Genomic DNA, 24,951 nt, shown 5'->3' on the forward strand with positions numbered 1-24,951 from the left:
CACTGTCTTAACTTGCTAGCATTTATCATATTGAACTCTGTGGCAAACCGCACCAGTGAGAAAGGCTGAAACAAATCATTAAAGGTGTAGGCAAGGTTTACAACTTGGCCCAGATCTGTACCATACACGCAGAATTCTATTCCAAAACGGGATATCCATCCATCAAAAAATGTGTCATCCACACTTTATTCCTTGTTTGATGACTGGCTGGCCGACAAAATAAGACCAACTACAGACTACACCTGCCCTATTTTAGAAACGTCATGAACTTAAGTATTTATACCTCAGTATAGATGATGGCAGTCATCCAGAAGCGTTTGCTGGGCCGGGGCACAGACAGCATGGCCCAGAGGAAGATGGTGATGGGAAGAACCAGGGTGGCACAGGAGGCGGACACCATGTGATTGATGATGATGACCAGGTAGCAAACCATCTCTGAGTGGGCCACCAGCATGTTGTACAGGGCATAGCAGAGCTGGAAGATCAGAGGCTGGCCTTGGTAGAATTTGTCTGACTTCTCTAGCTCCTCATCGTAAAACATCCTGGGGAGAGTAAAGGAGAGGGAGGGGTTCAGGCATTTTCACTGAAAATACTGCAGAGAACTTAATTTGTTTGATTATATCTGTAACACCAATGGGTTTATAATTCAGTGTACTTAAAATTCATGCGACCTTTTCAATGCCCCTGAATTATTCTCATTATTCTCATTCTTTTGGCTTGTTTATATGTCATGCAAAAGAGACTATGGAATGCATGTAGTCTAAATATGATAATTGTGGGCAAAGTTACAGGTTACCTCAGCTGTATTTAAGAGTCACACACAATCTGAAATTTGAAACATGCGTGGTGCCACAGTTACACAGATAAATCTCCACTTTACAAATGACTGACTGAAGAGCAACTAAAAGCACTGTCCAATGCTGTAGATTTTTTTCCCCACTTGGTAGAGTTTAGGGCTGAATTTTTCTAAAGTGCCATTAAAGTACTGATGTTTTCAGGCTTTCAGCTCGTCATAAATCACAAAAGCCACGAATGCTGGAATACAAAGGTGGTAGGCCTGTACTTATATGAAGTTGTGTATATAGCTACACAAAGCAAGAACCAAACATTACTTTAAGGGATTATCAACAGGACTCTGCACCAATGCCACTGAAACAAGTTGCTATATAAATACAAAAATCTTATTCTGTCTGTTCTGATTCCTGTCAAGACTGACACAGACCAGATTTCTGCTGTTTTTGGACTTACTTATTGAGCAGCAGTTCACTGGCGGTCAGCTCGGTGGTCATTGAGGGCAGCATTATGTCTGACCTGCTGTCTGAGCGGCTGTCTGGGGTCATTACCATCAGCCTCTTTCTATCCAGGTCACTCTCATCATCACTAACTTCCAGACGGTCAAAACTGACTGCCTTGCTGTAGCTAGGAGGAACCTCAGCATCAGATGTTTTGGAGGCATCTGTATCGGGGGTGTAGAGCAGCCCTGCCTGCCCCTCTGTCTGCATGTAGTCCAGCCGTCCTCCCCCATCCTCACTGTCAGTTGTGAAGTCCTTCTCCTGGACAGATGGGGCAGACTCTGCCTCGTCCACCCTGAGGGAGGGGCCCTCATCTGGGCCAAAGGACTCCCAAGAAACCCCATGTCCAACCTGGTCCACTGCTCCCTCCTGACCCTGCTCCTCCTCCTCTTCCCTGGGTTCTCCATCCTCCCAGGGGCTACCCTCAGCCGCCTGACTCTCCTCCAGCTGTGTGGACTCCCAGGGCCCCTGCTGCCTGTCCTCCCCTTGATCCTGCTCATCCTCCACCTCCTCGATAGTGTCTGTGGTTCCCTGTCTGGAGTAGAGCGTGATGCACTGGGTGGCTTCACTGCAGGGTACAACAATAGCAGGGTTTGAGTAAATTCATGTTCAATTCAAACAATTTAGACAGCAGATTCTCCTCAAAATATGAACACTGGAAATATTCTGGAATAAAAATATTATTCCAGTCTACACAGAACGTATGAGTGAATTCAGTGACTTCACCCAAACCCTAAATAATACATAGAAAGGTCATTGCTCAACACTAACAGTCCATACAATAGCATAACATAAAGTTTAGGAGGCACAAACATATTACTGACAGGTCCACAGATGACACTGTGGAAAAAATATGGATGCAACTGGTTAGGAGAAATGTATGGTGGTTAGGTAGAGTGTATGGGGTGATGCAGAGGCAAGGCACCTGGACACGAGGCTACTCCCGCTGTCTGCTGAGGAGTTGGACATGTCCAGGCCGTACATCTTGCGCAGTTTAGGTCGGGCACGCTCACTTGTTTTGGGAATTGGGCACTCTGGCATGCCATCCAGGTCATCCAGGGTGGATTGACGAGAAAACAGCATGGTAGCCTCAGTAAAGACACTGAGAGGTGAAGAGAATGACAGATGGAATGATGCAATGTCAGTGATGAGTGGATAGTATCCATGTAAGGTGATATGGCCTGGGGATTCTCCATATACTCTTTAATGACAATATGACATATAGTCCAGGTCACTTTGTGAAACATGAAATGAAACAGGAAAATTACGTTGTTTCACATAAGCTGGTTGCATGACCATGAAAAACACAACATGCATGACGGTGAATTTTAAGTGAAAGTGAAGGTGAAATGGCTCCTAAATATGATGTGGTCAGGATACTAATGAGTCCACTGTGTAGAGCATGGCACAAACACCGCCACATTAGAGGTTTGATTACCACTGGACATACCCATGACAAATACTCGACACATACTTTTGCCTTCGTGGGTCTGTAAGTTACTTTGAATAAAAGGTACAAATGATTAGAGACCATTCTGACTTGCCACAATGCTGCAAGAAAAAAAAGAAAAAAGACTGATGCTGAAAGGGTGTCTCAATTTTATTAAAAAGATCAGGGAGGCAAAGGAAATTAAGCTAGAATCTCTGCTTTAGTTCTCTTCTCCAACCTTCTCGTCCAGCTCTCCGTACCTGGACATGCTGTCTCTGGAGGCCATGGAGTCCTGGCTCTCCATGCGGTAGCCCTCTCGCCTCCTGCGGACCCTGTGGGAGCCTGAGACCGACTCATCTTCACTGAGCGGATCCAGACTGGACTGCCTGGACATGTTGAGCCTCATAGCCTTCTGGTAGTAGACCTGGATGCTCTCCCTGGATGGGACGTTACCCTGGTAAAAGAAGAAATAATTTTGTTCATTTAGTTTTTGTTCAAATTGTAAGTTTGGATATATAAATGAAAAGCAGAACAAGATGAGAGGAAAAAAAATCAAATTACAGGTACAAGTAGTGCTGGGTGGTATGTCTGGATACCTGACAGAAAATGACACTGAATCCACATTTTTGCCAAGATTTGGGCTTTTAAAGGCTGTGGTCTTAAACTTTTGATAAGCTGATGAACAGCCTATTTCAGTTTAATGGTTGTTTGCAATAAATTGCTTACTCAATTTTTTTTTTTGTCTCACTCCCATTTCTTCTTTTTGCATTTTGAAGCTCTACTTAGAACCTTCTTAAGATCCAACAGTGCAAAATGTAAATTCTTGCAATTTCTCAACTGGTCTTAAAATTTTGATCAGGAGTGTATGTTAGCATAAAAACAGAAGACAGAACAACAGAAAAATATAAACAGAAGAGGGCAATAAAATAAAATATAAACATATTATCTCTAAGATCACTAAGTTGCATGGAAGTGACAGTTAATGCTGTGACTGAAAGTTTTTACAAGCTGTCCTGATTAAATATAGATAAATACATTTGAAACATGGCCTATACATACATATGTATAAACATCTCACATAAATATTAGCTGTATAAAAATAGCTATACTAGAGGCTTTGCTTTTGGTGATTTATTAACAAAAGAACATTTTTATGGGAAAGCATTTTTTGTGCTCGGATTCTAAAGAATGTATCCTTCTATAATTGACTCAGTTAAGTGTGAAATGAACACAGCCCTGCTTTTCAAACCAGATTACAGATTTTTTTAGCTCCTCTGTCACATGTCAAAGGTCAGTGGAAAGTTTCACGGTACCTTTTTGACCTCTCGGGTTAGCATGCAGCGCTCGATACGCAGAACGGTGGAGATGTCAATATGCTCTCTGCACATGTCATTCATCCACTTGGTGAAGCTGTCGACGGTGGTCTGGAACAGCACCCAGGTAAACTTAATGATGTTGAACACTCGCTTGATGATGTTGTCTGTTGGAGGGCGGGCAGAATTGAAAGCATTTGGATTCTTTAAGAGTTGTTTTTATGGGCTATGTTAAAATTCCAAAATTCAGACACACAAATGAAATTTTAGAGCTACACCAGGCAACTTTCCATGCTTGTCACTCCAAATAGCAGCAAAAGGTAAGCTGCCGAATATCCAGAAATCCTGTGGCAGCATGTCAGAAAACTGTGCAGTCTCATTTTTACCAACCAGACCTTTTATACTGACACTTTGTACTAGAGCTCCATATGGGACAGATTTTTAAATCTGGCTCCCCCTAGATTCTATCCCACACCCACCCGCCCCCGCAATGGCAATGATAGAGAAAGGTCTGACCTCTACCTTATACCAAAGGACACCAAAAAAAAGCAGGATTGGCAAAAAAATACAACATTGGTGGATCTTCTTGAAAATTTCTCTTGAAGTGAAACTGACCTGGACCGCGAGACTTCTTCTTCTCTTCTCCTCCATCTTGGCCATCTGACAGCTCCCCAACCTCGATGGCCACATGACCTACAGACAAGACATAAAAATTAACATCTGATGGTTCTTCAAAGAATGCAAAATTCATTCTGACTCCCAATTACTAGTACAGTATGTCTCATGTGTGTCTCCTTTGTCTCTAAAAGTTGCTTACTATCTTTCTTGCTTTTCCTGTGTTTAACTCCCCTGGTGTACTTCTTCCAAAATTTGCGCTTTTCCTTGCCTCGTTCCTTCAGAGCTGTTTTGGGGTCTGTGATCCATGCATGGTAAAGGAACTGGAGAGAAAGGGGTCAGTTCAAAACAGTTCACCACTGTTATCGTGGAAAAGACACGGCAGAGTTGATGAGGCAAATTATACAAAAACAAAAGCAAGCAAACCTAACAATTACAATAACAAACTAGAAAACAAATTTTAAAAATAAGCATCTTTCAACAGAGACAAGGCCCAAAGAACGAATGCTAATTCTGTTTTTGCTTTACTGCAACATTCTAATTGACAGCTCCTCTGTTTAAATTGCTTTGACTTCCTAAACGAAGCAGACCACACAAAAAGGTCAAAACAGTCAGAAACCACATTTCAATTTTACAGAAAAAAGCTCCAATTTATGCAAACCACTTCAAGCTAATCAGTTAGGCAACATGCAACATGCAAAAAGAGCCAAGGTCACTGCATTTCCATTACATGTCAAAACTGATGATTTATGTTAACTTGGGTAAATTATTGCACAGTAAGGTAAGGATTTTGTCCTATTGGCATTGCCAAGGGCAACAGTGTACACAGTCACAGTATTGTAAGGCACTTTGGATCAACATATGTAGCAAAAGCATGTGCTATGACCTCTATGTGCGTGTTTAATATTTGGTCATATGTGCCAAATGAGAACAAGGAACACAAAATGGAAAGGCAGTTGGTGTGACGTTAAATGTTAACAAGATGGCAAACCCCCACACAGAAAGCAAGCTGTGTTAGATCTAGTATATAAATACCTTGCCTGCCTTGACTATGTACTGCAGTATAGTTTTAGGCAGTTTAATGATAGACTTGGGCAAAGCCAATACAGCAGAGGCAAACCTCCCAATAGCTCGCTACAGAGAGGGGACAGAGTGGGAGAGGATTAGTAGAAAACCATTTCAGTGTGTTATAAATGCTTAACTGTGTTAGAAGACAGTGAACAAGACTGGATTTCATGAACCAGATCCTGGTGAATGTCGATTACTTCATATACAGCCATATACAGATCCATAATACAAGAATGCTGATACAGGTAAATACATAATTTAAACTTGTGACAGAGACAGCTTTGAAAACTCCTTTCCCCCTGGAACTGAAAGAAAAGCAAGCCACTCCAGGAAGTCACCTGAAATGCCGACTTCTTTGGTGGCTCATCCTCTTTCTTCTCCTCCTCTTCCTCTTCTTCCTCACTGTCGGTTTCAAACAAGTAATAGTCTCCACTTCTAACCACTGAAGGGCAAAGAGTGAAGTATGGTTATATTCAGTGAAACAGAGAGTGAAATTAGTGAAACATGAGGCTCAATAAGTGGTCCCCTCCTGCAAGGAAGAGGCAGAGGAATGTTTCAAAAATCCAGCCACTAACCAATAAACCTCATTTCTTAATCAGTGGATTATAAACATTTGATTGTATCTGCAACATGAAACATCTGAGACATAGACACACTGTAAAAGTATCACTCCCATGAGAAGGGGAAGTAACAAAAAGAAAACACACAACACATCCAAAAATGTACAACTGCTTTAAACCTAATTATGTCATTTGTAACAGAATGCACAATGAAGAATGTCTGTACAAACAGACTATTACAGTGGCACAGTTGCATTTAATTGACAGAGCAAGAAATTCAGTCTAGGTCAGTATTAGGAGAAGCAATGGGATAGAAAAGGCTGACTTGTGTCCTTGAACAGAAGAACCACAATGGAGGGACAAGGGAGGATGCTGGGAGATATGAAGATGAGGTATCAAATCACAAAGAGATAAAATGGAGAAATAATTTGAAAAATGTCATGTGGGGTGCAGCAAGATCAAGACATGAGCTCAAACCAAACAGGTAACCACAATATCGATTAAAGAACGCTGATATTTTTGTTATTAATTTACCATGACAAGATTTTATAGATCGTGATTTTCTATATTTTAAATTTCAAATTTTCTCAGTTTAGGCTGCATGTTTTACTGTGTTTTTGTTTTTTCCTTGGTAACACCTGTTGGGTGATCATGTCTACAAGCAAAGAATGAATGAACCTGTCACCCTTTTATTCCGGTACTGAGAAAAAAGGGGAGGTAATTTCATTTCTTTGCCTTAAAATGTTTCACAACAGAGTGATTCCCTACTGTGGACTCTGCAAGGTAAGACCAGCACTGGACAGGCATTCAGATCAAGGTTGGGCATGACAGAATGTCAAATACAGACCCCCAGCCTTTAGTCATTTTCTCTTAATTAATGACAACCTGTCTATTTAAGGTAACCCCTGTTTGGGCCAGCATTAATACATTTTGCAGACCTCACCACTGGCTCACCACTCACAGGATAAAGTCAAAGGCCTGGGTAGCAAGGGCCCTTAAATAGAGACAGAAAAGGACTAAGGTCTGGAGGGTGCATGTTGGTGCCTTCAGAGCCCGGAAGCAGTATGGGAATCCTCAGCATTCTGGTCAAGGACACAAGGGCCAATCAGAGCGGAAAAAAGAGAAGAGAGGGGGGGTCAACCTACTGGAAGCATGGTCAACCCACGGCCTCCACCACTGCTTTTTTTTGGTCTTGGCTTTCGTTCGCTCTGCTCCTAAAATTTCACAAATAGATCAATGCAACATTTCATGAACAAATTAATTCTTCTGTGTACTTAAAGGTAAAACAAGAACCTTCTCTTTTAGATCAATTGTTCCAAAACACCTTTTTAAGATCAAAAACAAAATCTTTCATACTCCAAGAGAGGCACCAGCAGCCTTCCTCCTACCATCATCATCATCCTCCTCAGGATGGATCAGCGTCTCCCCATCTGCAGACTCCTGGGCCAAGCTCATCATCTTCTCCTTCCCCCTCTTAAACTTCTGCTGCCTCATCTTAATGCGCTCCATCCTGATTAGATCAGAGAGAGGCATCAACACTGAGAAAATCACTGACCTAACAGACTGGCCATAAACATCTTTATAAAAAAGGCTTCATATGGGAATTAGTGTACGCTATTTAGTAGTGGAGTGCTCATTAGAGTGGGCAAGTGGATATTATCAGAACTTATGAGTAACTCCTGAGGTAAGTGGCAGAAACACATTAACATCATCTAGTACCATATACTCTGTGTTGGCCTCCTGGAAAGGGTTTAGATTACACCAGGAGGTAGTCTTAATATTGAGAGGCTTTTGAATCCTCTATATATTATCTCAATTGCTTAATTATTTTAAATTTGGTTACTTGTGCACTATAAAGTCTGTGTACATTAGCTATTCAAAATCAATTTGAAGTTACTTAAAATACTGAAATGGACTGATCCCATCATGTATATTGTTTGACTGAAACCTGAGTAAAATGACAGCAATCAATCCCACACAATACGGGGCAGAATATAAAAAAGTAATGTGAAAACTGCAAAATAAAAACAATGAAACAAATCAAATGATGTGAAAACTGAAAACCCACTGTGAAACAAAAGTATTAATTTGAAATGTGGTTAGAATTTGTTGGTTCTCCAATTAAGTGAAATCCTCTATTTCAGTTTATTTGGTAACTGAGAAGTTATTAGTGACATGTCCAACCCTCCAACACTACCATAAGGCAAAATCTTTAATAATAATCTTAAAATAAACTTTGGAGGCTGAATTCAAACCATCATTTAGTCCTGGATCTTGTTGTGTTGAATCACATCAATAAAATTCAGAGCTACCTAAATCCAGGACTTGTGAAATATGTATATCTAAGTAAGTCAGTATTAGTACATTGAAAAGAGACATTTGGACTACTTTTAATGCTTAATCCATATCCAGGAAACTATTCCCTCCTGTCACACACAAAACCACCTCCATGCTACACAAAGTGGCAAAGGATCATTTTTTGGAGACTCACTGTCTCTTCAGCTGTTCCATGGATTTGTGCTCTTCCTCCAGTCTGGCTCTCACTGCCTTCACTATGGTGGCCTGGAAGAGCTCCGCCCCTCTGAAACACACACCCATTAGTAACCAATCAAATGCTAAACTAATAGATATGAGTCTTGTAGTTCCTGCAAATAACCCTAACTCTAACCCTAACCCTAACCCGAGTACCAATTATGTGTATTCACAATGCCAGAAACAAGACAGTTCAAGTTAAAATACCTGTCTGTGAATAAGAAGTTATCTGACATTATGTGAATAGTCCTAAAGCTGTACATATGTATATATGCATCTACTGTCTCAAGAAACTTCACACAAAGTCTAAGAATTATTGTTGTTTTATTTGAGAGTTGTTTATTTACTTATATAGCTGGTATGATTGACCTGGGGTGGTGGTTAAAAACTACCAAAGGGTTAAATTAGTTGTGATTGGTGTGGTACAGTGTTGATTTTTACACTGACAGACAAACATGTGCACAAATGCACTTTGCTTGACGGGTTCAAGTACAGGGACAGCACCCCTGACACAGGTAAGGGTCTACTATCACACTCTAGGACACACTGACAGGTATCAAATTTTCTGCAATAACCAGGCCACCCCTCAAATGTAAGTACCAGCTCCAATGGTTTACCTGGATGCGAGGATCTGTGATGCACGGATATCAGCCACCACATGGAGGAAGTAGTAGCTCATGAAGACTCGTCTCTGCAGCAGCAGAAAGGCAAAGCAGATACTGTCCCAGATGATCCCTGCCTCGTTACTGGGCTGCTCACAATGCTTCTCAGGAGCTAGAAGTGATTTATACCACAGACATCATATAATCTGCATACTTAATAGGGGTCAGGAATGAGGGTCAAGGCTGTCAGTTCATGTCTTTGGATGTGAGCTATTGTACAGTTGATGTGAAAGTGTTATTATAGCGGGTCAATGCGGTTGTGTTAGGACATTTATCAGCATAAAATGCACAGGCACTCAGGGACATCAAACAAAACAGCTGCTCTGGTATTTCTTGTTGTATGTAAATGTTATTGTTTTGCTGATTTAAAAAAAAAATCTGTAAATTATATTACAATAACAACTGAACTAACAAAAATAAAATAAACTTCAGCTATGGAAAGTAAAGATTCAGTTGTAGTCATAAAAATGCAAAGGGAGTAAAAACACAGTTTGTGACTGAAATAATTGTTTGGTGGTGATTTATCTTTCTCCTAATGTTGAGGAAGACATGTTCCACAATGCTGCTATGGAATCCAACTACAGAAATAAATAATACTGTAAGCAGCAAATAAGGTTCAGGAGTAATCAAAACCTACATGAAAAGGTAATGACAAGTTATCTTACGTAGGGAAATCTCCTTGATGTCATAATCCTTAATGGTGCAGGCCAGACTTAACAGCTGGATTAACCAGCACTGGTGTTCTACAAGAGAGTTGATGTACCCACAGGCTAGAATCTGGAAACACAGCAAAAATGGAAATATATACAACATACATAAATACATAAAAATATGTATGATATATTAAACATTGAGACGATGAAGTCCTTAATAAAGCTAATGCATTAATAAGTAAATATTACTATGCCAACATACTTGTTTTCATATAAAATGGCTGATGTTATGAGCTCTGTATCTTAAAATTTACTCACAGACAAAATGTTCTTCATAGTGATTACAAACACATTGTAGGCAATGAGGAAGTCCCAGTAGTGGAGGATCTTTTTGATTGGCTTAAGCAGCAGCTCGCCACCAAAGAGCAAGAAGTAGAAGCAGGCCACCAGGTAGCCCATGCAGAAAACGCTGATGCGTGTGGTTCCCGTGAAGAAGATGATTGTGAGGACGAACCAGAACAGGTAGCTGAACATGATGACCTTCAGCATGTCGAGGTAGGACCTAGAGGACAGTGGTGGGGAAGGTTACATGTGAAGTACTCGTAGGTCAAAGCCACTTTCTTCTATGTATTGTGGTCAATGTGGGAAAATGGTAAATACGATGAATGACAGGCCAGTGGTGTTTTATCAAATGGACAGTAACATATACAAAATAACAGCCCAGCTACACTTCAGTCACTGGACATCAGCTATGGCCACCAATACGTTTGCCACTGAGCTGATTCTCATGTTCCAGTGTAGCTTCTCTGCAAGATGAATCATAAGGGTTTTTAAAGCTGCACATGGCAATTTTGCATGGTGGCATCTTTAAAAAGCAGCAAGAGAAAAATGAAAAGAAAAATTGGAATTCTGAATGCTAGAAATCATGTAACGTGTCATCAGTAAAGTGATCACAGAGCACTCATTTACCAACTTGGATGCTCTGTGATTACTGTATATCCAAGGGGATGAGAAACACAAAAGATGAAACATTGGAGAGTCCACGTGTCACTGGATGGAGAGCTCCCTCACTGTTAGAGAGGCAGCTTTGCTCAAATTTCAATTTGTCATTTCCTGTATTGTCACCCAACATCATTATTTCATGGAGCGAGGAAGACCCTTAACGATCGAAAAATTGTTTTAATAAAGATCTAGTTGCATGCTCTATTCGGTGTACAGGAGCTTTCTCTTTTTATGAGTTCAGCTTTGATCTATCTGCAAAGCTCCTATTATTTTAAAGGACTAGGGCAACTATACATGAGTTGTTTGTATGTTGAAAAATCATTTTACATAAACATGTTTTCTGGGGTGGCTTCTGCTTTATTTCACAGTGTGTATGGGAGGAAGAGGAAAGATGGGAGAGAATGGGAGTGGAAAAGATATGCGACAAACCCATGGCAATATTTGCACATGACAAGGATCCAGCATCTCTTCTCATGATGCACCCTTAGGTCCCAAATCAGGATGCATGCTGCTGTTTGCATGGTGAAAGTGAAAACAACATTTATGCTCATACTGTTGCGCTGTATGCATAATCCACCCATCGATCACAGTTAGTGTCAGGACACCGGTAAGAGATCTAAGTGACTGATCAATGTATAGGAAAAAGGTATGAAACCTGATCCCTGCCATTCACCACAGGTACACTACTGTATGTTATGTGTGTGATGCACTAAAAGTGTGAGTGTGAATCTTGCTTTATCATGTGAGAGCCTCTCCTGCACTAGCACCCCTTAATATGATGGGTGCAGTGAAAACATAGGAAGCAACGAGCATTAATATGATGGACCTGGGGAAAACACAGGACCACAACAACAGCAACACTGTTAAGGAAGGAGCTCTGATGAAGTGGGTTTGGATGGGACGTTGTGTTGATGGGTCGGAATAGCTGAGTGAGTGTCCTTCTTCATCAGGGGGAGAAAATACCTTTTCCATACTTAAAAGCTATTTATTGAGTTAGAGTACAGGGCAAAAGCGTCTGAGTCGCAGAGTGACGGACAGAGTGTTTTTGTGGATTATGGATTTCTCCCCCGCCCCGTATCCGTAATTCGATCCAGGAGGGAAACGATGGAATAAGTGCAGAGCTGCTGTGGCGTGGACAGACAGGCTGAGCAGCTCTCTTTCTCTCTAGTAGGGCTTGTTGATGGACACAGAGTGCGTTAATAAAAGACTTGTCCACTTTGCGCATCAAAACAGTGGAATGTGAAGAGCACATAATCAATGACTGTGGACAGGTCAGGATGCTCTCGCTCTCTCTCTAAGCCAGTCTCTATTTCCCTCTCCCTCGAAACCCTCACTCCACTCTTTCTTATGTGCAAGGTTAGCATCTAGCTCCACATTAATATGCCAAATCCTCGCCAAGCTTCTGAATCAAACCTAGGGCGGGTGTTCACTAACATCTCTCACTGGTATAACAGCTAAAATGAGTTACTGTCATCTGTCAAAGTTTTATTTTACCTTTATTTATCTAGGGATGGGTTTTGCTGAGCAAGTGTACTCTTTTTCAGTGCTGCCCCGCTTAAGATTTCTACAGTAACACAGGGAGCAGCCAAATACAACAACCAACTTCTGCACTGGCCACTAGGCAGCACCCTGTAAGAAGCTGCGATTTAAGTGCCTCGTGTGAAGGCACATCAGTGGTATTGTTGAGACTGGGGGAAACATTATCCATTCGCTTTTCAAATCTAGATTTACCCAACCAGTGCAGGGATGCAAACCCACAATTTTCTGGACACCAGCCAGCTACAAAATTATGTTTTGTCTACCACCATTCTCAGTGAGTCTATAGTTACATTTACACCACAGTCCTTCATGTTCAATTCTGAATTACTTCTCTCATTTTTTTTTTTTTTTTTTTTTTTTTTTTTTGTTTAACTCTTCATATATATTCTGTATAATTTCAAGATCAAGTTCAGGTTTATTTAAAGCCCAATATCACTGTTTATAGTCTCAGAGGGCATTACATGCCCACAATTTTACAACAAACAGGACAACACCCCCTGACTTAATCCTCACAGCAGGAAAGAAGAAACTCCCCCCAAAAAAACAGGGAAAAATGAACAAATCTTGAGAGGGACCACAGATAGAGGAGACCCCATTCCTGGGCAAAGAGGTGTGCAATAGGCATCGACCAGACAATATAACAACAGAAGCAACAGGCTATATATACAATACTGATATGACACATGTGCAAACAAACTACAACAAAAGACATCACTTCCATTTTTATAGCTCTGCTTGTTCTGAGCACATTTAATAATAATAAGAGGAAATTATATGTATAGAGCACTTTTCAAGCAATAAGCCTAAAGTGCTTAACGAGGTGAACAATTTCAAAACAATAGCAACATCAAAGAACAGTTGCTGCAAGAGCTAAACTTGCAAGCATAGGCACACAAGTTAAAAACATAAACAACATCAGGGACAATTCCAAGAGGTAAAAACAAAAAAAGACATAAAATCAATGGCTGATAAATCAAGGGAGTAAATACTATCAGTTGTTAAAAGACATTTTGAAGAGGTGACTTTTAAGATGAGATTTAAAAGCAGCATCAGTGTGCTGACCTGATGATCAATGTAAGGCTGTTCCAGAGCCGAGGAGCCAGTACTGCAAAGGCTCAATCACCTTCTGTTTTTAAACTGGACTGCAGAATAGATAAAAGACCCATAATGGCAAAGCTGAGGGGCCATTTGTTACCTATTTGTTACCTGTTACCCACCTACATATTTAGCTGGCTTTGCTACTTTCACTCAATTGTTGTTTCTCATTATCCTGAGTATCCTGAGAAAAACAATTTGGGACACTTCCAGCTATAATGCGAACATAGATAAATGCTGGTGTTGGCTCATCTACCTGCAGTAGATGAAGTCGGGGACAGGGTTGTGGACGCTAAAAGTGGCTGCGTCCAAGTCTCTGCAGATCTCCACGTTGTCTCCGGCCATAAGGCGGACTGCCGCCTTGTTCTCATCGTCGAAGACCTGCCGCTGCAGAGAGGCACACAGCAGGAGCATGAAGTCATCTAGGAGAGGAGAGGAGAGGAGGTACAGGTATTTAAACACAATTAACATTGCCAGGCTTTGTTCACATCTACAAAATGCAAGTTTTAATGAAGGTTTTATTTACAAATCGAAACTAAATGTGTCAATACTTGGTTATTCTTTTTATTTTATAAGGAAAATTTTTCACCCATAAACGTAAACTCTTAAACAAAAAGCCAGATATTCTTAACTAATATATTAACAACATTAATGGTGTGACTTATTAAAAAGGCCAAGAGTGAATTTAACAAACAATACACTTTTATGCAATACATTAGCTCTTTAACAACACCCTCTGTGTTTAATTATGACAATGTTTTGTTTTTTCCTCTCTGTATTGTTTTCTGTTGCTGTTATCTGGCTTAAATTACACAGTACAGTACAGTCTACCTTTAAATCACGTGATCTCGGTATTGTTTTTTGTTAAATCTAAAAAACCTCAAATACACATACTAGCTAGCACAAAAAATTGGACTTGTAACAGTGGCACTAAATATAATTGATTTTTAATGACGTTATTCGATTTAGCTCAAATACAGCATTAAATTCACCAGAAATACAATACAAGATCACACCACTGTCTTAATAATGTGTACAATTGTTCTTTTTACCTGTAAAACCAATTAAAAGTAATAATAAGAGTCTGTTCAGATCAGTTGTACCACTATTACTATTACTACTATTGCTGCACAACTGGTAATAGTGCAATTACTAATATTAACGGTTTAACACATTTTCAGATGAGAAGAGGGGTAAAAAGTTTAAAACCTATCCCCAGTAGGACCTAAATGATGATACATACAGATGAGAAACATCGGATTGGGCTCGGTGAGGAAATCGGGAACATACAGCCATTTGACCACATTAGAGTCTGTTGTAGAGTTGGGAAACCTCCAGGGATAGTCTGCAATTAATACATGCACTGTTATCAGAATGGCAGAATTATAAACAACATATGTCAGGGCAAGATAAGCGTTTATCTTTTGCCACTATACAACCGTGTTGCGCTGTAATTGCACCTCTAATGGTGCTCCTTGTGCTTGAGTGTGCACTTTGAAACACTGCAAGTTCTTAATAGATCCCTGCTCTAGTAGTGTTGAATAAAGCTGTCAGATTTCCGTTCTTAGGATGAGCAACACAATTTCTTCATGCAAATAGAAAGGGAAGCCTGCAGTCGTTCAGTGTGAAAACATACAGGGCTTTTTGTAAAGTAGAGATGGGACAAATGGGGGAAAAGTTGTTGCTAACAGGCCAATTTGTGGTTTGTTTGTTGACGGTCAGGAGAAAGCATTCTTTGGTAATTAAGATGACAGTTCATATAGGACCTTGGTAAATAAGGCCTCCAATTACAGGAGTCTTAACCTAGGCATATAAATATGGAGGACTAAAAGGGACAGAATGAAATAAATAAATACATCTTTAAATAAATACTTAAAAGTGTCATTAATTAATTAAAATGGGAATTAAATAAATAAATATGTCATTAAATAAATAAATGTGTCATTAAATAAATAAATGTGTCATTAAATGTGTCATTAATTCATTAAAATACCAGTTCATTTAATGTAAAAACATATATATAATTATTTCATTATTTATTTAATTATTTCATGGACCGGTGTTGCAGTGCTTCATGAATTAATTTTATCTGTCAAAGTCACCCATCAAAGTCAGTGGGCGGGACTAACGTGAATCTAGCCCAATCGATTGCTTAGGTCTGAAGCCTGGAAGTCTGCCGGAGCCGGAGGAGTTTTGCTGAGAGCCTCTTCAGTTAAAGTTACTGCTTCTCTGAGTAGTTCTGGGCAACTTCTCAACATTTTGTGGCTGCACCTATCTAGCACGCATCGCGCACCGCAGTAACATTTGCTCCTGCAAATCCCCCATTTGCTTGAACCGAGTAAAGGTTGCGCCACCAAGTGTGTCAGAATATCAAATCAAATCAAATCAAATCAAGCTTTATTGTCATTAAGCTACACATACAGCAGTAGTGCACACAAAATGAGATAGCGTTTCTCACTTGGGATCCCCGAGTGATGGTAAAGTCAGCAGTTTAAAAGTCTAACAGCTTTCTGGAGGAAGCTGTTGCTCATTCTAGCGGTTTTGCTTTTCACCGTTTGCCTGATGGCAGCAGCTCAAAGTATTTGTGGAGCGGGTGAGAAGGGTCTCTGACAGTGTTCAGTGCTCTACTCCTGCAGGGATGGGATCTTTCCATGGAGCCATGTCTCCGCAAAAGCAAGCACACAGCAGTCTCTCTCCTGCGGGTGTCTCTTAGCAAGCGTAGCTCGTCCAGCTTGTTGTCGAGGGAGCGAACATTAGAGAGCAAGAGCCACGGTTCTGCTGGTCTGGAGGGGTTAGCCTATAGCCTTTAGCCTGTAGCCTGTAGCCTTTAGCCTTTAGCCTGTAGCCTCTAGCCTCTAGCCTCTAGCCTCTAGCCTGTAGCCTAGCGTGGATCCCGGCTCTCTTGCCCCTCATTTGTTTACGTTTGCACCGCTTGCGCTCCCTCCTCTCCCTGGTGACGGCCGGTGTAGACGCAGGTAAAATCCCGTGCTGGCGTAGTGTGTCCACATCAAAGCAGAGTGCCTCAGTTCTTGCAGCATGCTTTACCTGATGTTTAGTAAAGTCTCTCGGCTGTAGGTTATGCAACCTGAGCGTCTGGGTTAAGCAAAACAGTTAAAAACTTTCACTCTAGAATATGTTTACTTGCTCTGCATCAATCGATTATCTGAAGTCGATCTGTCTTGGCTTGCTGTGCCGGGTAACCAATCAGGTGTTAGGATCCGCCCACTGACTTTGATGGGTGAGTTTGACAGATAAAATTAATTCATGAAGCACTGCAACACCGGTCCATGAAATAATTAAATAAATAATGAAATAATTATATATATGTTTTTACATTAAATGAACTGGTATTTTAATGAATTAATGACACATTTAATGACACATTTATTTATTTAATGACACATTTATTTATTTAATGACATATTTATTTATTTAATGACACATTTATTTATTTAATTCCCATTTTAATTAATTAATGACACTTTTAAGTATTTATTTAAAGATGTATTTATTTATTTCATTCTGTCCCTTTTAGTCCTCCATATATAAAGTTATTTGACCATTATAATATTACATTATAATATTATTACATTATAATATTACATTACAATACAACATTATTGCTTTAGGTACAATAGGGACATTCTTCGACAAATCCATTGCTCAAGTCTGGAACCATACTGAATTTTGTGATTTAAGGGATTCTGATAGTGAAATATTAATCCCTAACAATTAATTAATTCCTTCATGGACATCATGGATCAGTCATGGATAATCAGTGACTTTCAAATACTTTCCTACCATACAATTGTTTCCTATGATTTACAGTTAAACTACTTGACCCAGGCTACCACACGTACCTTTACAGGCTGCAGGAGGGATCCCAACGCACACAAAGTACTGAAAAGTCAGCATGCAGGCAAGGAAGCAGCAGTACTTGGGCCAGATCTCAGCGATGGCCTTCCGCCTGCGTCTGTACATGACTGCTATCAGGGCAAAGGCATGAAGCATGGCGTAGAAGTCCATACGCTGCCCAATTACATTGACCACCAACAGCAGGCATGTCTGGAGGAAGTACAGCACCGAGCGAGAGAGACTATGAGATGGGTGTTACACATTTTAATCTCCCCTCATGTTACAATGTCGTCATCATCAACATCTGAATTATGAAAATGAATTTGCTCTTTAGTTCTTATCGAAACCACATACTTTAAGGTCATGAACCATGTATTTTTAGGGAACCAGATATAACCATTTATTTTCATTTTTTTTGTAAGCCCCACAATAGTGTAAGATGTCAAATAACTGTAAATTGATAAGGATTAAAAGTACCCAAAGTAGTTTTCCTTGTATACACACTTAGTTTTGTTTCAGTAAAAAAAAAATCTCATTCTGAAAGTTGCATTTTTGATATTGATGTGTGCAATATTTCCTATTCTCCACTGTACAGCACTTGCAATCACAACCTATAATAACTTGTAATGCTGATGGGAAATGAAATAGACTGGTGGTAAAGTTACAGAATGAGCTGTGCAGCAGCATGTAACTAAAGTGGGAAGCCTGTGCATACATATCAATGTATCGCATGTGAGCTCATGTTCTCCCTTTTTAATTTGAACTTACTTCCAGTCCAAACTTGTAGAAGAAGTAGTTGATGAAGTACTTGATGAAATTGACAATGCCGTTGTCCAGGTGCTGCCGTGTGATATCATGAAAGATAATCCTGGCAGCAGGAGGCGATAATTTGTTCCTCAGTCTGAAGTATTCCTGATGACGGTAAATGGTCACCTCGAATGCCAGGATAGCCAGCATCAACAGGTTGTTCTGCACAGGTGACAGTGAAACAGAAAGTGAGAATTATCACAGAATAATAAGTAAAACAGCAAGAAGTTCCTTTTCCCTATCTAGGGAGGAAATTCAGGCTTTTTTTGTCTTTAGTTGATTATGCACACAGAGACAGCTTTTCTAGATAATTACATTTGCTCAATTTGGAGAAAACACCAAAATATTTTGTTTGCGATGTCATCTCAAATACGCTGTCATTTTGTAAAGTAACATAGTGTTGTAGCCACTTGTGACTGGGAAATCATAGTTGTCATTATTGTTGTTTACTATGGCTGCAATTATTTGTTATTATTTTGACAGACTGAGCTTTGATTCACAGTTATTGTGTAATCAGTAATGATCATTATTGCATAAAAATTTTAGTTTTTATTCAGAAAGTTATTGAAATGATGATAAAGTGATATTTTGTAGCGTATTTTCTTACATGTATAGAATAGGATTTGCAGGCTAGGGCATGTCTGCAGGACAACACTGCATAATTTACAATGATATTTTTTCACACATTTTAACTTTAACAAAACATTGCAGCTCCTATAGTTGAATATTTAACTTGGCTATACTGTAGTTTTGATAGTTTTACATTTAAATTGATTTTTTTTTCTTTTTCTTTTTTTTTTTTTTAATTTTCTTAATCTGATATATTGTGCTGCTGCAAGTTTGTTTAATGTACTTTCATGTGTGTGCCTCACTCTTCAGGTGGGTGAGTGTTTCCTCTCCTTACCCTGAGGTAGTCCAGCAGGGGGTCGAACTTCTTGAGGCCCACCCAGTTGACTGGATCCACAGGTGCTTTATACAGCACCGAGTTTCGCATCTCATCCTTTTGGTCTTTTGTATAGCTCCCTGGCTGGGAAGAGAAAGGGTAACTGCTCATTTGCTTGGGAAATCTGTCAAAATGCATACTTGCTCAAAAGCACACAGAATATGTTTAGCAGATCGAAGTAATTTAGTATAAAAGAAAACTAACAACTAGAACAACTAAACTAGTCCATACTTCCTTTTTATTCTGTGATAAATGTTTATATCTATAGACAAGTCTCTTTTGAGAAGTTGTAAAAATGGCATACCTGTATGAATAAAGGATAAATGTAATAAATAACCTACTTACTGAATGTATAATTAGTGTATAAAACTTGGAGAAGTGTTTACTGGATATATTCACCATGGAGCAGTTCTTGGAATAGGAGGTCGGGTCTATAGACTTGAGTTGGTACAACATTTTACAGATGATGATGACACACGTCCAGACAGTGCAAACACTGGAGGCCAGAGGCCGGAACTGGCTGTAGGGCAGAGCAAAGGCCCAGGACGCCAGGAACACACAGTTGAACAAAGACACCTGCTCAAGATACAACACAATGATAAGACAAAAAAAAACAAAAAAAAAACCGGTCCACTTAAATACTTTTTTCACTGTCATTCATTGCACAGCTGCATGGAGCTAATAATAATAGTGATATTAACAACAATAGTATTATGTTTACATGATCCTTCCTTAATTGCTGCTGCTAATAATCATCATTTTATAAATCACTTTTAAAAACACAGTTACACAGCATTTTACAAAGGTTTCAATACAAGTCGGAAAAATTGGTAAAAATTTAAAAAAAAAAAAAAAATGTGAGCAACGCACAAACACAAAAAACACTGCATAAAACTAGGAAAATAAATACAAGATTTTAACATAAAATTAATTCCATAAAAGTGAGTATTATGTTAATTGAGCCAGTCTTAGCTTCTCAAACAGTTTGCTCAATAATCTTGGAGCACTGATGGCAAAAGTCCTGCTCAATCCAGCCTCCAGACTCCAGACTCTGTGACAGCTAGTATGACCCAAAGATACGATCTGTTTAAGTTATGGTGTGCTAGACCACCCTTGCTCAGCTTCATTTAATCCAGGTTGGATCAGCAGTATGAAAGATTAACTTTATCAGTGTGGTACTCTCAAAAGTCCAATTCTATGGTTAAAATACATTTTGAATGTCTTAGAAATTAAGTTCACCTTTCATTCTAATGTCAACGCCGTTTCAGTTTATATAAGACAGCTATACAGAACAAACAAGCAAATCCAAATGCACACACACACACACACACACACACACACACACATATATATATATATATATATATCTCAAAATTTTGATCAGGAGTGTGTGTGTGTATATGTGTGTGTATATATGTGTGTGTGTGTGTGTGTGTGTGTGTGTGTATATATATATATATACACTACTCACAAAAAGTTAGGGATATTTGGCTTTCGGGTGAAATTTATGGAAAATGTAAAAAGTTCACGCTACAGTGATATTATATCATGAAAGTAGGGCATTTAAGTAGAAGCATACACTGGCGATTTCCTCATCTCAAACAATTTATTGAAACAAAAGCCAACAACAGTGGTGGGTATACCACAACAAAAAATGTCAGTGTCAATAACTTGTCATGTGCCCTTGAGCATCAATTACAGCTTGACAACGACGTCTCATGCTGTTCACAAGTCGACTTATTGTCTGCTGAGGCATGGCATCCCACTCTTCTTGAAGGGCAGCCCTCAGGACATTGAGGTTCTGGGGTACAGAGCTCCGAGCCTCTACACGGTGACTCAGCTGATCCCATAGGTTTTCTATGGGATTCGGGTCTAAGAAAGTGCAGGCCACTCCATTTGAGGTAAATCAGTCTCCAGCAGCCGTTCCCTAATGATACGACCTCGATGAGCTGGAGCATCAAACACCTGATGTGAATTTTGCCGTTAAACTCCTTGTTAGAGAACAGCAACTTGTGCAAAAAGTACTGAAACATTGAACAGTGCATTCAAAAGTTTACAGAAGGTCACATTAAGTTCACCTGTAAAGGTTATAATGCATTTTAGGTTCATCCTGAAATTTCACCCGAAAGCCGAATATCCCTAACTTTTTGTGAGTAGTGTGTATATATATATATATATATATATATATATATATATATATATATGTGTGTGTATCTATATCTATCTATCTATGTATAGATATATATAGATATATATAGATATAGATATATCTATATAGATAAATATACATATATATCTATAGATAGATAGACAGACAGACAGACAGACAGATAGATAGATAGATAGATATGTATGTATGTATATATGTATATATAATAAGCTGTTTGAGGTAGTGAAATGACAGGTCACTGTCTTGCTGTTATTATAGGACAGCCTTGTAGGAGTTTCAACACCCATTCTGGCCTGGAGTCAGATAAATAAAAACCTTGAACCTTGAACCTAACCAAGCATTGTCCAGTACATGACTGAAAGATGAGTGTTACTCCTCATTGCTGTAAAGACTGAATAAATTAAACTCGCTCATGGAGCATGCAAAGTTTCTTTAATCACATTTCAAGTTACTGCACCTCTTTGACAGTGACCATGATGATGTAGCAGCATACGATTTTGATGATGTGGATCTCCAGCAGCCACCAGACGAAGAGCTGCAGCTTGTGGAAATATTCCAGGAACTTGAGAAAGAGCACAGTCAGACGGTCGACGACCAAGTGCCATTTATTTCTCAGATCTGGAGGAAGGAGAGTGAAACAAGATATGTTTAAATGTATTGAACAGCAAGGAAAATCAACACTGAGGAATTCCGAGTGTTTCAGCTCTTCCAGACCAAATTTGTAATTACAGCATGATGGCTTTTGTTGAAAAACTGTTCCACAACTGGATTTTGCTTTACATTTAGAGTCACTGGGCTCTATTTTAACTATACAAGTGCACAGCCTGAAGAGTATGATGCAAATGTATTTATGGCGTGTCCAAGTCCACTTTTGCTATTTTAACAGTGAAAAAAGGCTCATTGCGCCAGGTGCATTGTTCAAAATGGATGTACTTAGTCTCTTAATTAAGTGGGTGTGTTTTGGGTGTAACTTGCGCTAAACCAATCTCCCATTCCCTTTGAAAAGTAATCCACCAAGGTACGATTGCACCTTGGTGGATTACTATTAGAACTGCACATTTGCAACACTTCTCTGCAAAGGCAATGGATCTGCTCGTGTACAAAGTGAAAGTGCATGAGAAGACCATCTTCGGCAACAGCAGGATACCACCAAAGCTCCCTGAGGTGATGCAGGCATGCATGTGTGTAACAGACAGAGTGTGCCCATTGTGCACCCCATCATATAGGCATATGTTACTATCTTAACAATACACCCCTAAAATGACAGGGAGAACTGCACCACTGACTTCAGACCTGTTTTTTTTTTTTGGTTGTTGTTGTTGTTGTTGGTCAGGTGTTGTTGGTCAGGTTCAACTGCATCAAGATAGCAATGTGCTGGCAAAGTGCCTGACCATCCCTCATTTTAAGACCAACACACCCATGGGCACTCAGATGGGTACAAGTGCATTCACTATTTACATAAGATGAGCGCTGGATGAGAAAATGACAACTGCATCAGTTGGAAACTGACACATGGTGTAAGATCCCATGACTTAATTGACAAGGACTGATACAAAGCTTGTAATTATGCAATCCATTTCAAATCCACATATACAGTAAGTGCATAAATAAAAATAAGCATTTATACACAATTCCAACCAAGAAACACACTCAGATCAGGAGAGAGATAAGGTGTTTACTGTCAATTTTAAAGGGTGTAAAATATTATAAAAGGAAGTGATGAGTGTGAGAATCTGTGCTTTGGCACGCAAAACAGAAATCAGATTTCAGTACATATACCAGAGCCACATTTCAGTGCCAGGTGTAAAGGGAGTTATGTAACAGCCAAACATCTGTTTTACGTGCATTCTGAAGCTATAAAATGTTGGCTGATGTAAAATTTATTTTCCATGTATGTCAAACTCCTCAAGAATCAATGGAAAAATGCCTAAAATGTGTATGGTCAAGCAAATTCTGAATTGTTGCTTTAATTACCTCAAAATTTAGACTTTATACGTACTTTTATATTCTCACAAAGGATATAAACCCCAGCAACAGCTTGGTGGTGTATTTTTATACAAAGGCTATATTATTGGGTTTAATAGTGGCCTCATTGTTTGGATAAGGGACTGTGAACGTGCACAGCTGATAGCTCACAGCTCATTATAAACTGAGAGGCCCTGTGGGGTTGTGTTTATCACCCATTTTATTTTCTGTGTATACACACAACATTTTAATTTAAAGTCAGTGTTCCTGTCAGTGTAAATATACTTATAGTAAAGCTTGAGTTGTCTTAGCAGAAAAATTAGTACTTGAGCTGCACATACTGTCAGAACAGCAAACTGGACATAAATCCTGCTAAAAACAAAAATCTGCAATACAGAGGATTTTACAACACTGCTTGTGATAATTAATGGGCTGGCTGGTGAGACTGCAGACAGCAGATACTTGGGCGCCTCTTCTGAGTACACTTTGGCCTTTAGGAAATGCATGCGACATATGTCTTCTGAGCAGACTGAGGAGCTTGAGACTGAGTAAGAATGATAAATGAGAGGGTCTCTACAGCTGTATTTGAAAGAGCACTGTCTCTCTACAGAAAGCCACACCATGCCAATCCCTCCTGTAAAATAACACAGTGAGGGGCATGTATAGGGCCAGCCAAACAGTGTTGCAACTATGATATAGACTATGATATATTATGGTCAACATATGAGCCCCTGAGCCCTGAGCAGTGTATACAACTCCTCTCAACTCAAGCATCCATTGTGAGTCTGAGATGCTGCGCTGTCTATCATTTCTACTAACAAGCTTTGAAGTTGAGCAAACTTATAAAGGCTGTACAGCTGGTTTTCTCAGCTTTGGGTTTTTTTTAATCACTGTGTGTATTGGTGTAGTCTGAAATTAGGTCAAAGAGCAATGTTAGACTAGCTTTTGTTAGACTAGTGTTAGACTAATGTTAGACTAATCTTTTTGAGCAGCTGTATGACATCTTTTTGAGGAACACTTTTTCCATACTTTCTGGAGGGGAGGACCACAAACTTTGAAATCCCCAGCTCTAGATGAACAGTACTGCAATAACAATGTTTTCAAAGATGTTTTTTCTCAGCATTTTTGCCTTTATCAAAAGTCAAAAGAGTCAGCAAATTTGGAAGATGCAACAACTGTTTGCAATGGCAAACAAAGTCCAGAATCAAACCCAAGACATCACAGTTACACTGTGTGCGCCTTAAATAACTGATACCTGAATAACTCAGGCTTGTAAAAATCTACCATGCATATTCTGTCTTAATGCTGAAGTAGGAGCCATTAAGTGCACTGAAGCCAAAGGCAACTACACAATAGAATTATTCTATTTTATTCTGATGCTGCTTTTAGTAAGTATATTAGTGAAGCATGACTGGTGGTCTCTACAGTTTATCAACCTGCCAAAACATTCT

The 24,951-nt window shown here is 39.5% G+C and overlaps 1 protein-coding gene across 5 annotated transcripts in view; it reads right to left on the minus strand.

Moving 5' to 3' along the window:
- piezo2b (piezo-type mechanosensitive ion channel component 2b) overlaps positions 1–24,951 on the minus strand; it is a 92,679-nt gene that overhangs the window by 15,809 nt on the left and 51,919 nt on the right. For 2 of the 5 annotated variants that reach the window (XM_030074956.1, XM_030074957.1), the window contains 22 exons: positions 21,993–22,153; positions 19,765–19,941; positions 19,327–19,449; positions 18,384–18,584; positions 17,621–17,825; positions 15,004–15,105; positions 14,017–14,182; positions 10,443–10,686; positions 10,137–10,248; positions 9,427–9,583; positions 8,769–8,858; positions 7,666–7,787; positions 7,423–7,491; positions 6,056–6,159; positions 5,685–5,783; positions 4,852–4,972; positions 4,650–4,727; positions 4,035–4,201; positions 2,982–3,175; positions 2,218–2,394; positions 1,249–1,860; positions 284–542 (listed from right to left, as the gene is read on the minus strand). In XM_030074956.1, coding sequence (XP_029930816.1) covers positions 284–542; positions 1,249–1,860; positions 2,218–2,394; positions 2,982–3,175; positions 4,035–4,201; positions 4,650–4,727; positions 4,852–4,972; positions 5,685–5,783; positions 6,056–6,159; positions 7,423–7,491; positions 7,666–7,787; positions 8,769–8,858; positions 9,427–9,583; positions 10,137–10,248; positions 10,443–10,686; positions 14,017–14,182; positions 15,004–15,105; positions 17,621–17,825; positions 18,384–18,584; positions 19,327–19,449; positions 19,765–19,941; positions 21,993–22,153 — 3,740 coding nt within the window. The remainder of the gene's footprint in view (positions 1–283; positions 543–1,248; positions 1,861–2,217; positions 2,395–2,981; positions 3,176–4,034; positions 4,202–4,649; positions 4,728–4,851; positions 4,973–5,684; positions 5,784–6,055; positions 6,160–7,422; positions 7,492–7,665; positions 7,788–8,768; positions 8,859–9,426; positions 9,584–10,136; positions 10,249–10,442; positions 10,687–14,016; positions 14,183–15,003; positions 15,106–17,620; positions 17,826–18,383; positions 18,585–19,326; positions 19,450–19,764; positions 19,942–21,992; positions 22,154–24,951) is intronic. The other 3 variants (XM_030074958.1, XM_030074959.1, XM_030074960.1) reach the window with 3 other exon arrangements.

Source organism: Myripristis murdjan, chromosome 17 (assembly GCF_902150065.1).
Source record: "Myripristis murdjan chromosome 17, fMyrMur1.1, whole genome shotgun sequence".
In the NCBI taxonomy this organism is placed as follows: Eukaryota; Metazoa; Chordata; class Actinopteri; order Holocentriformes; family Holocentridae; genus Myripristis; species Myripristis murdjan.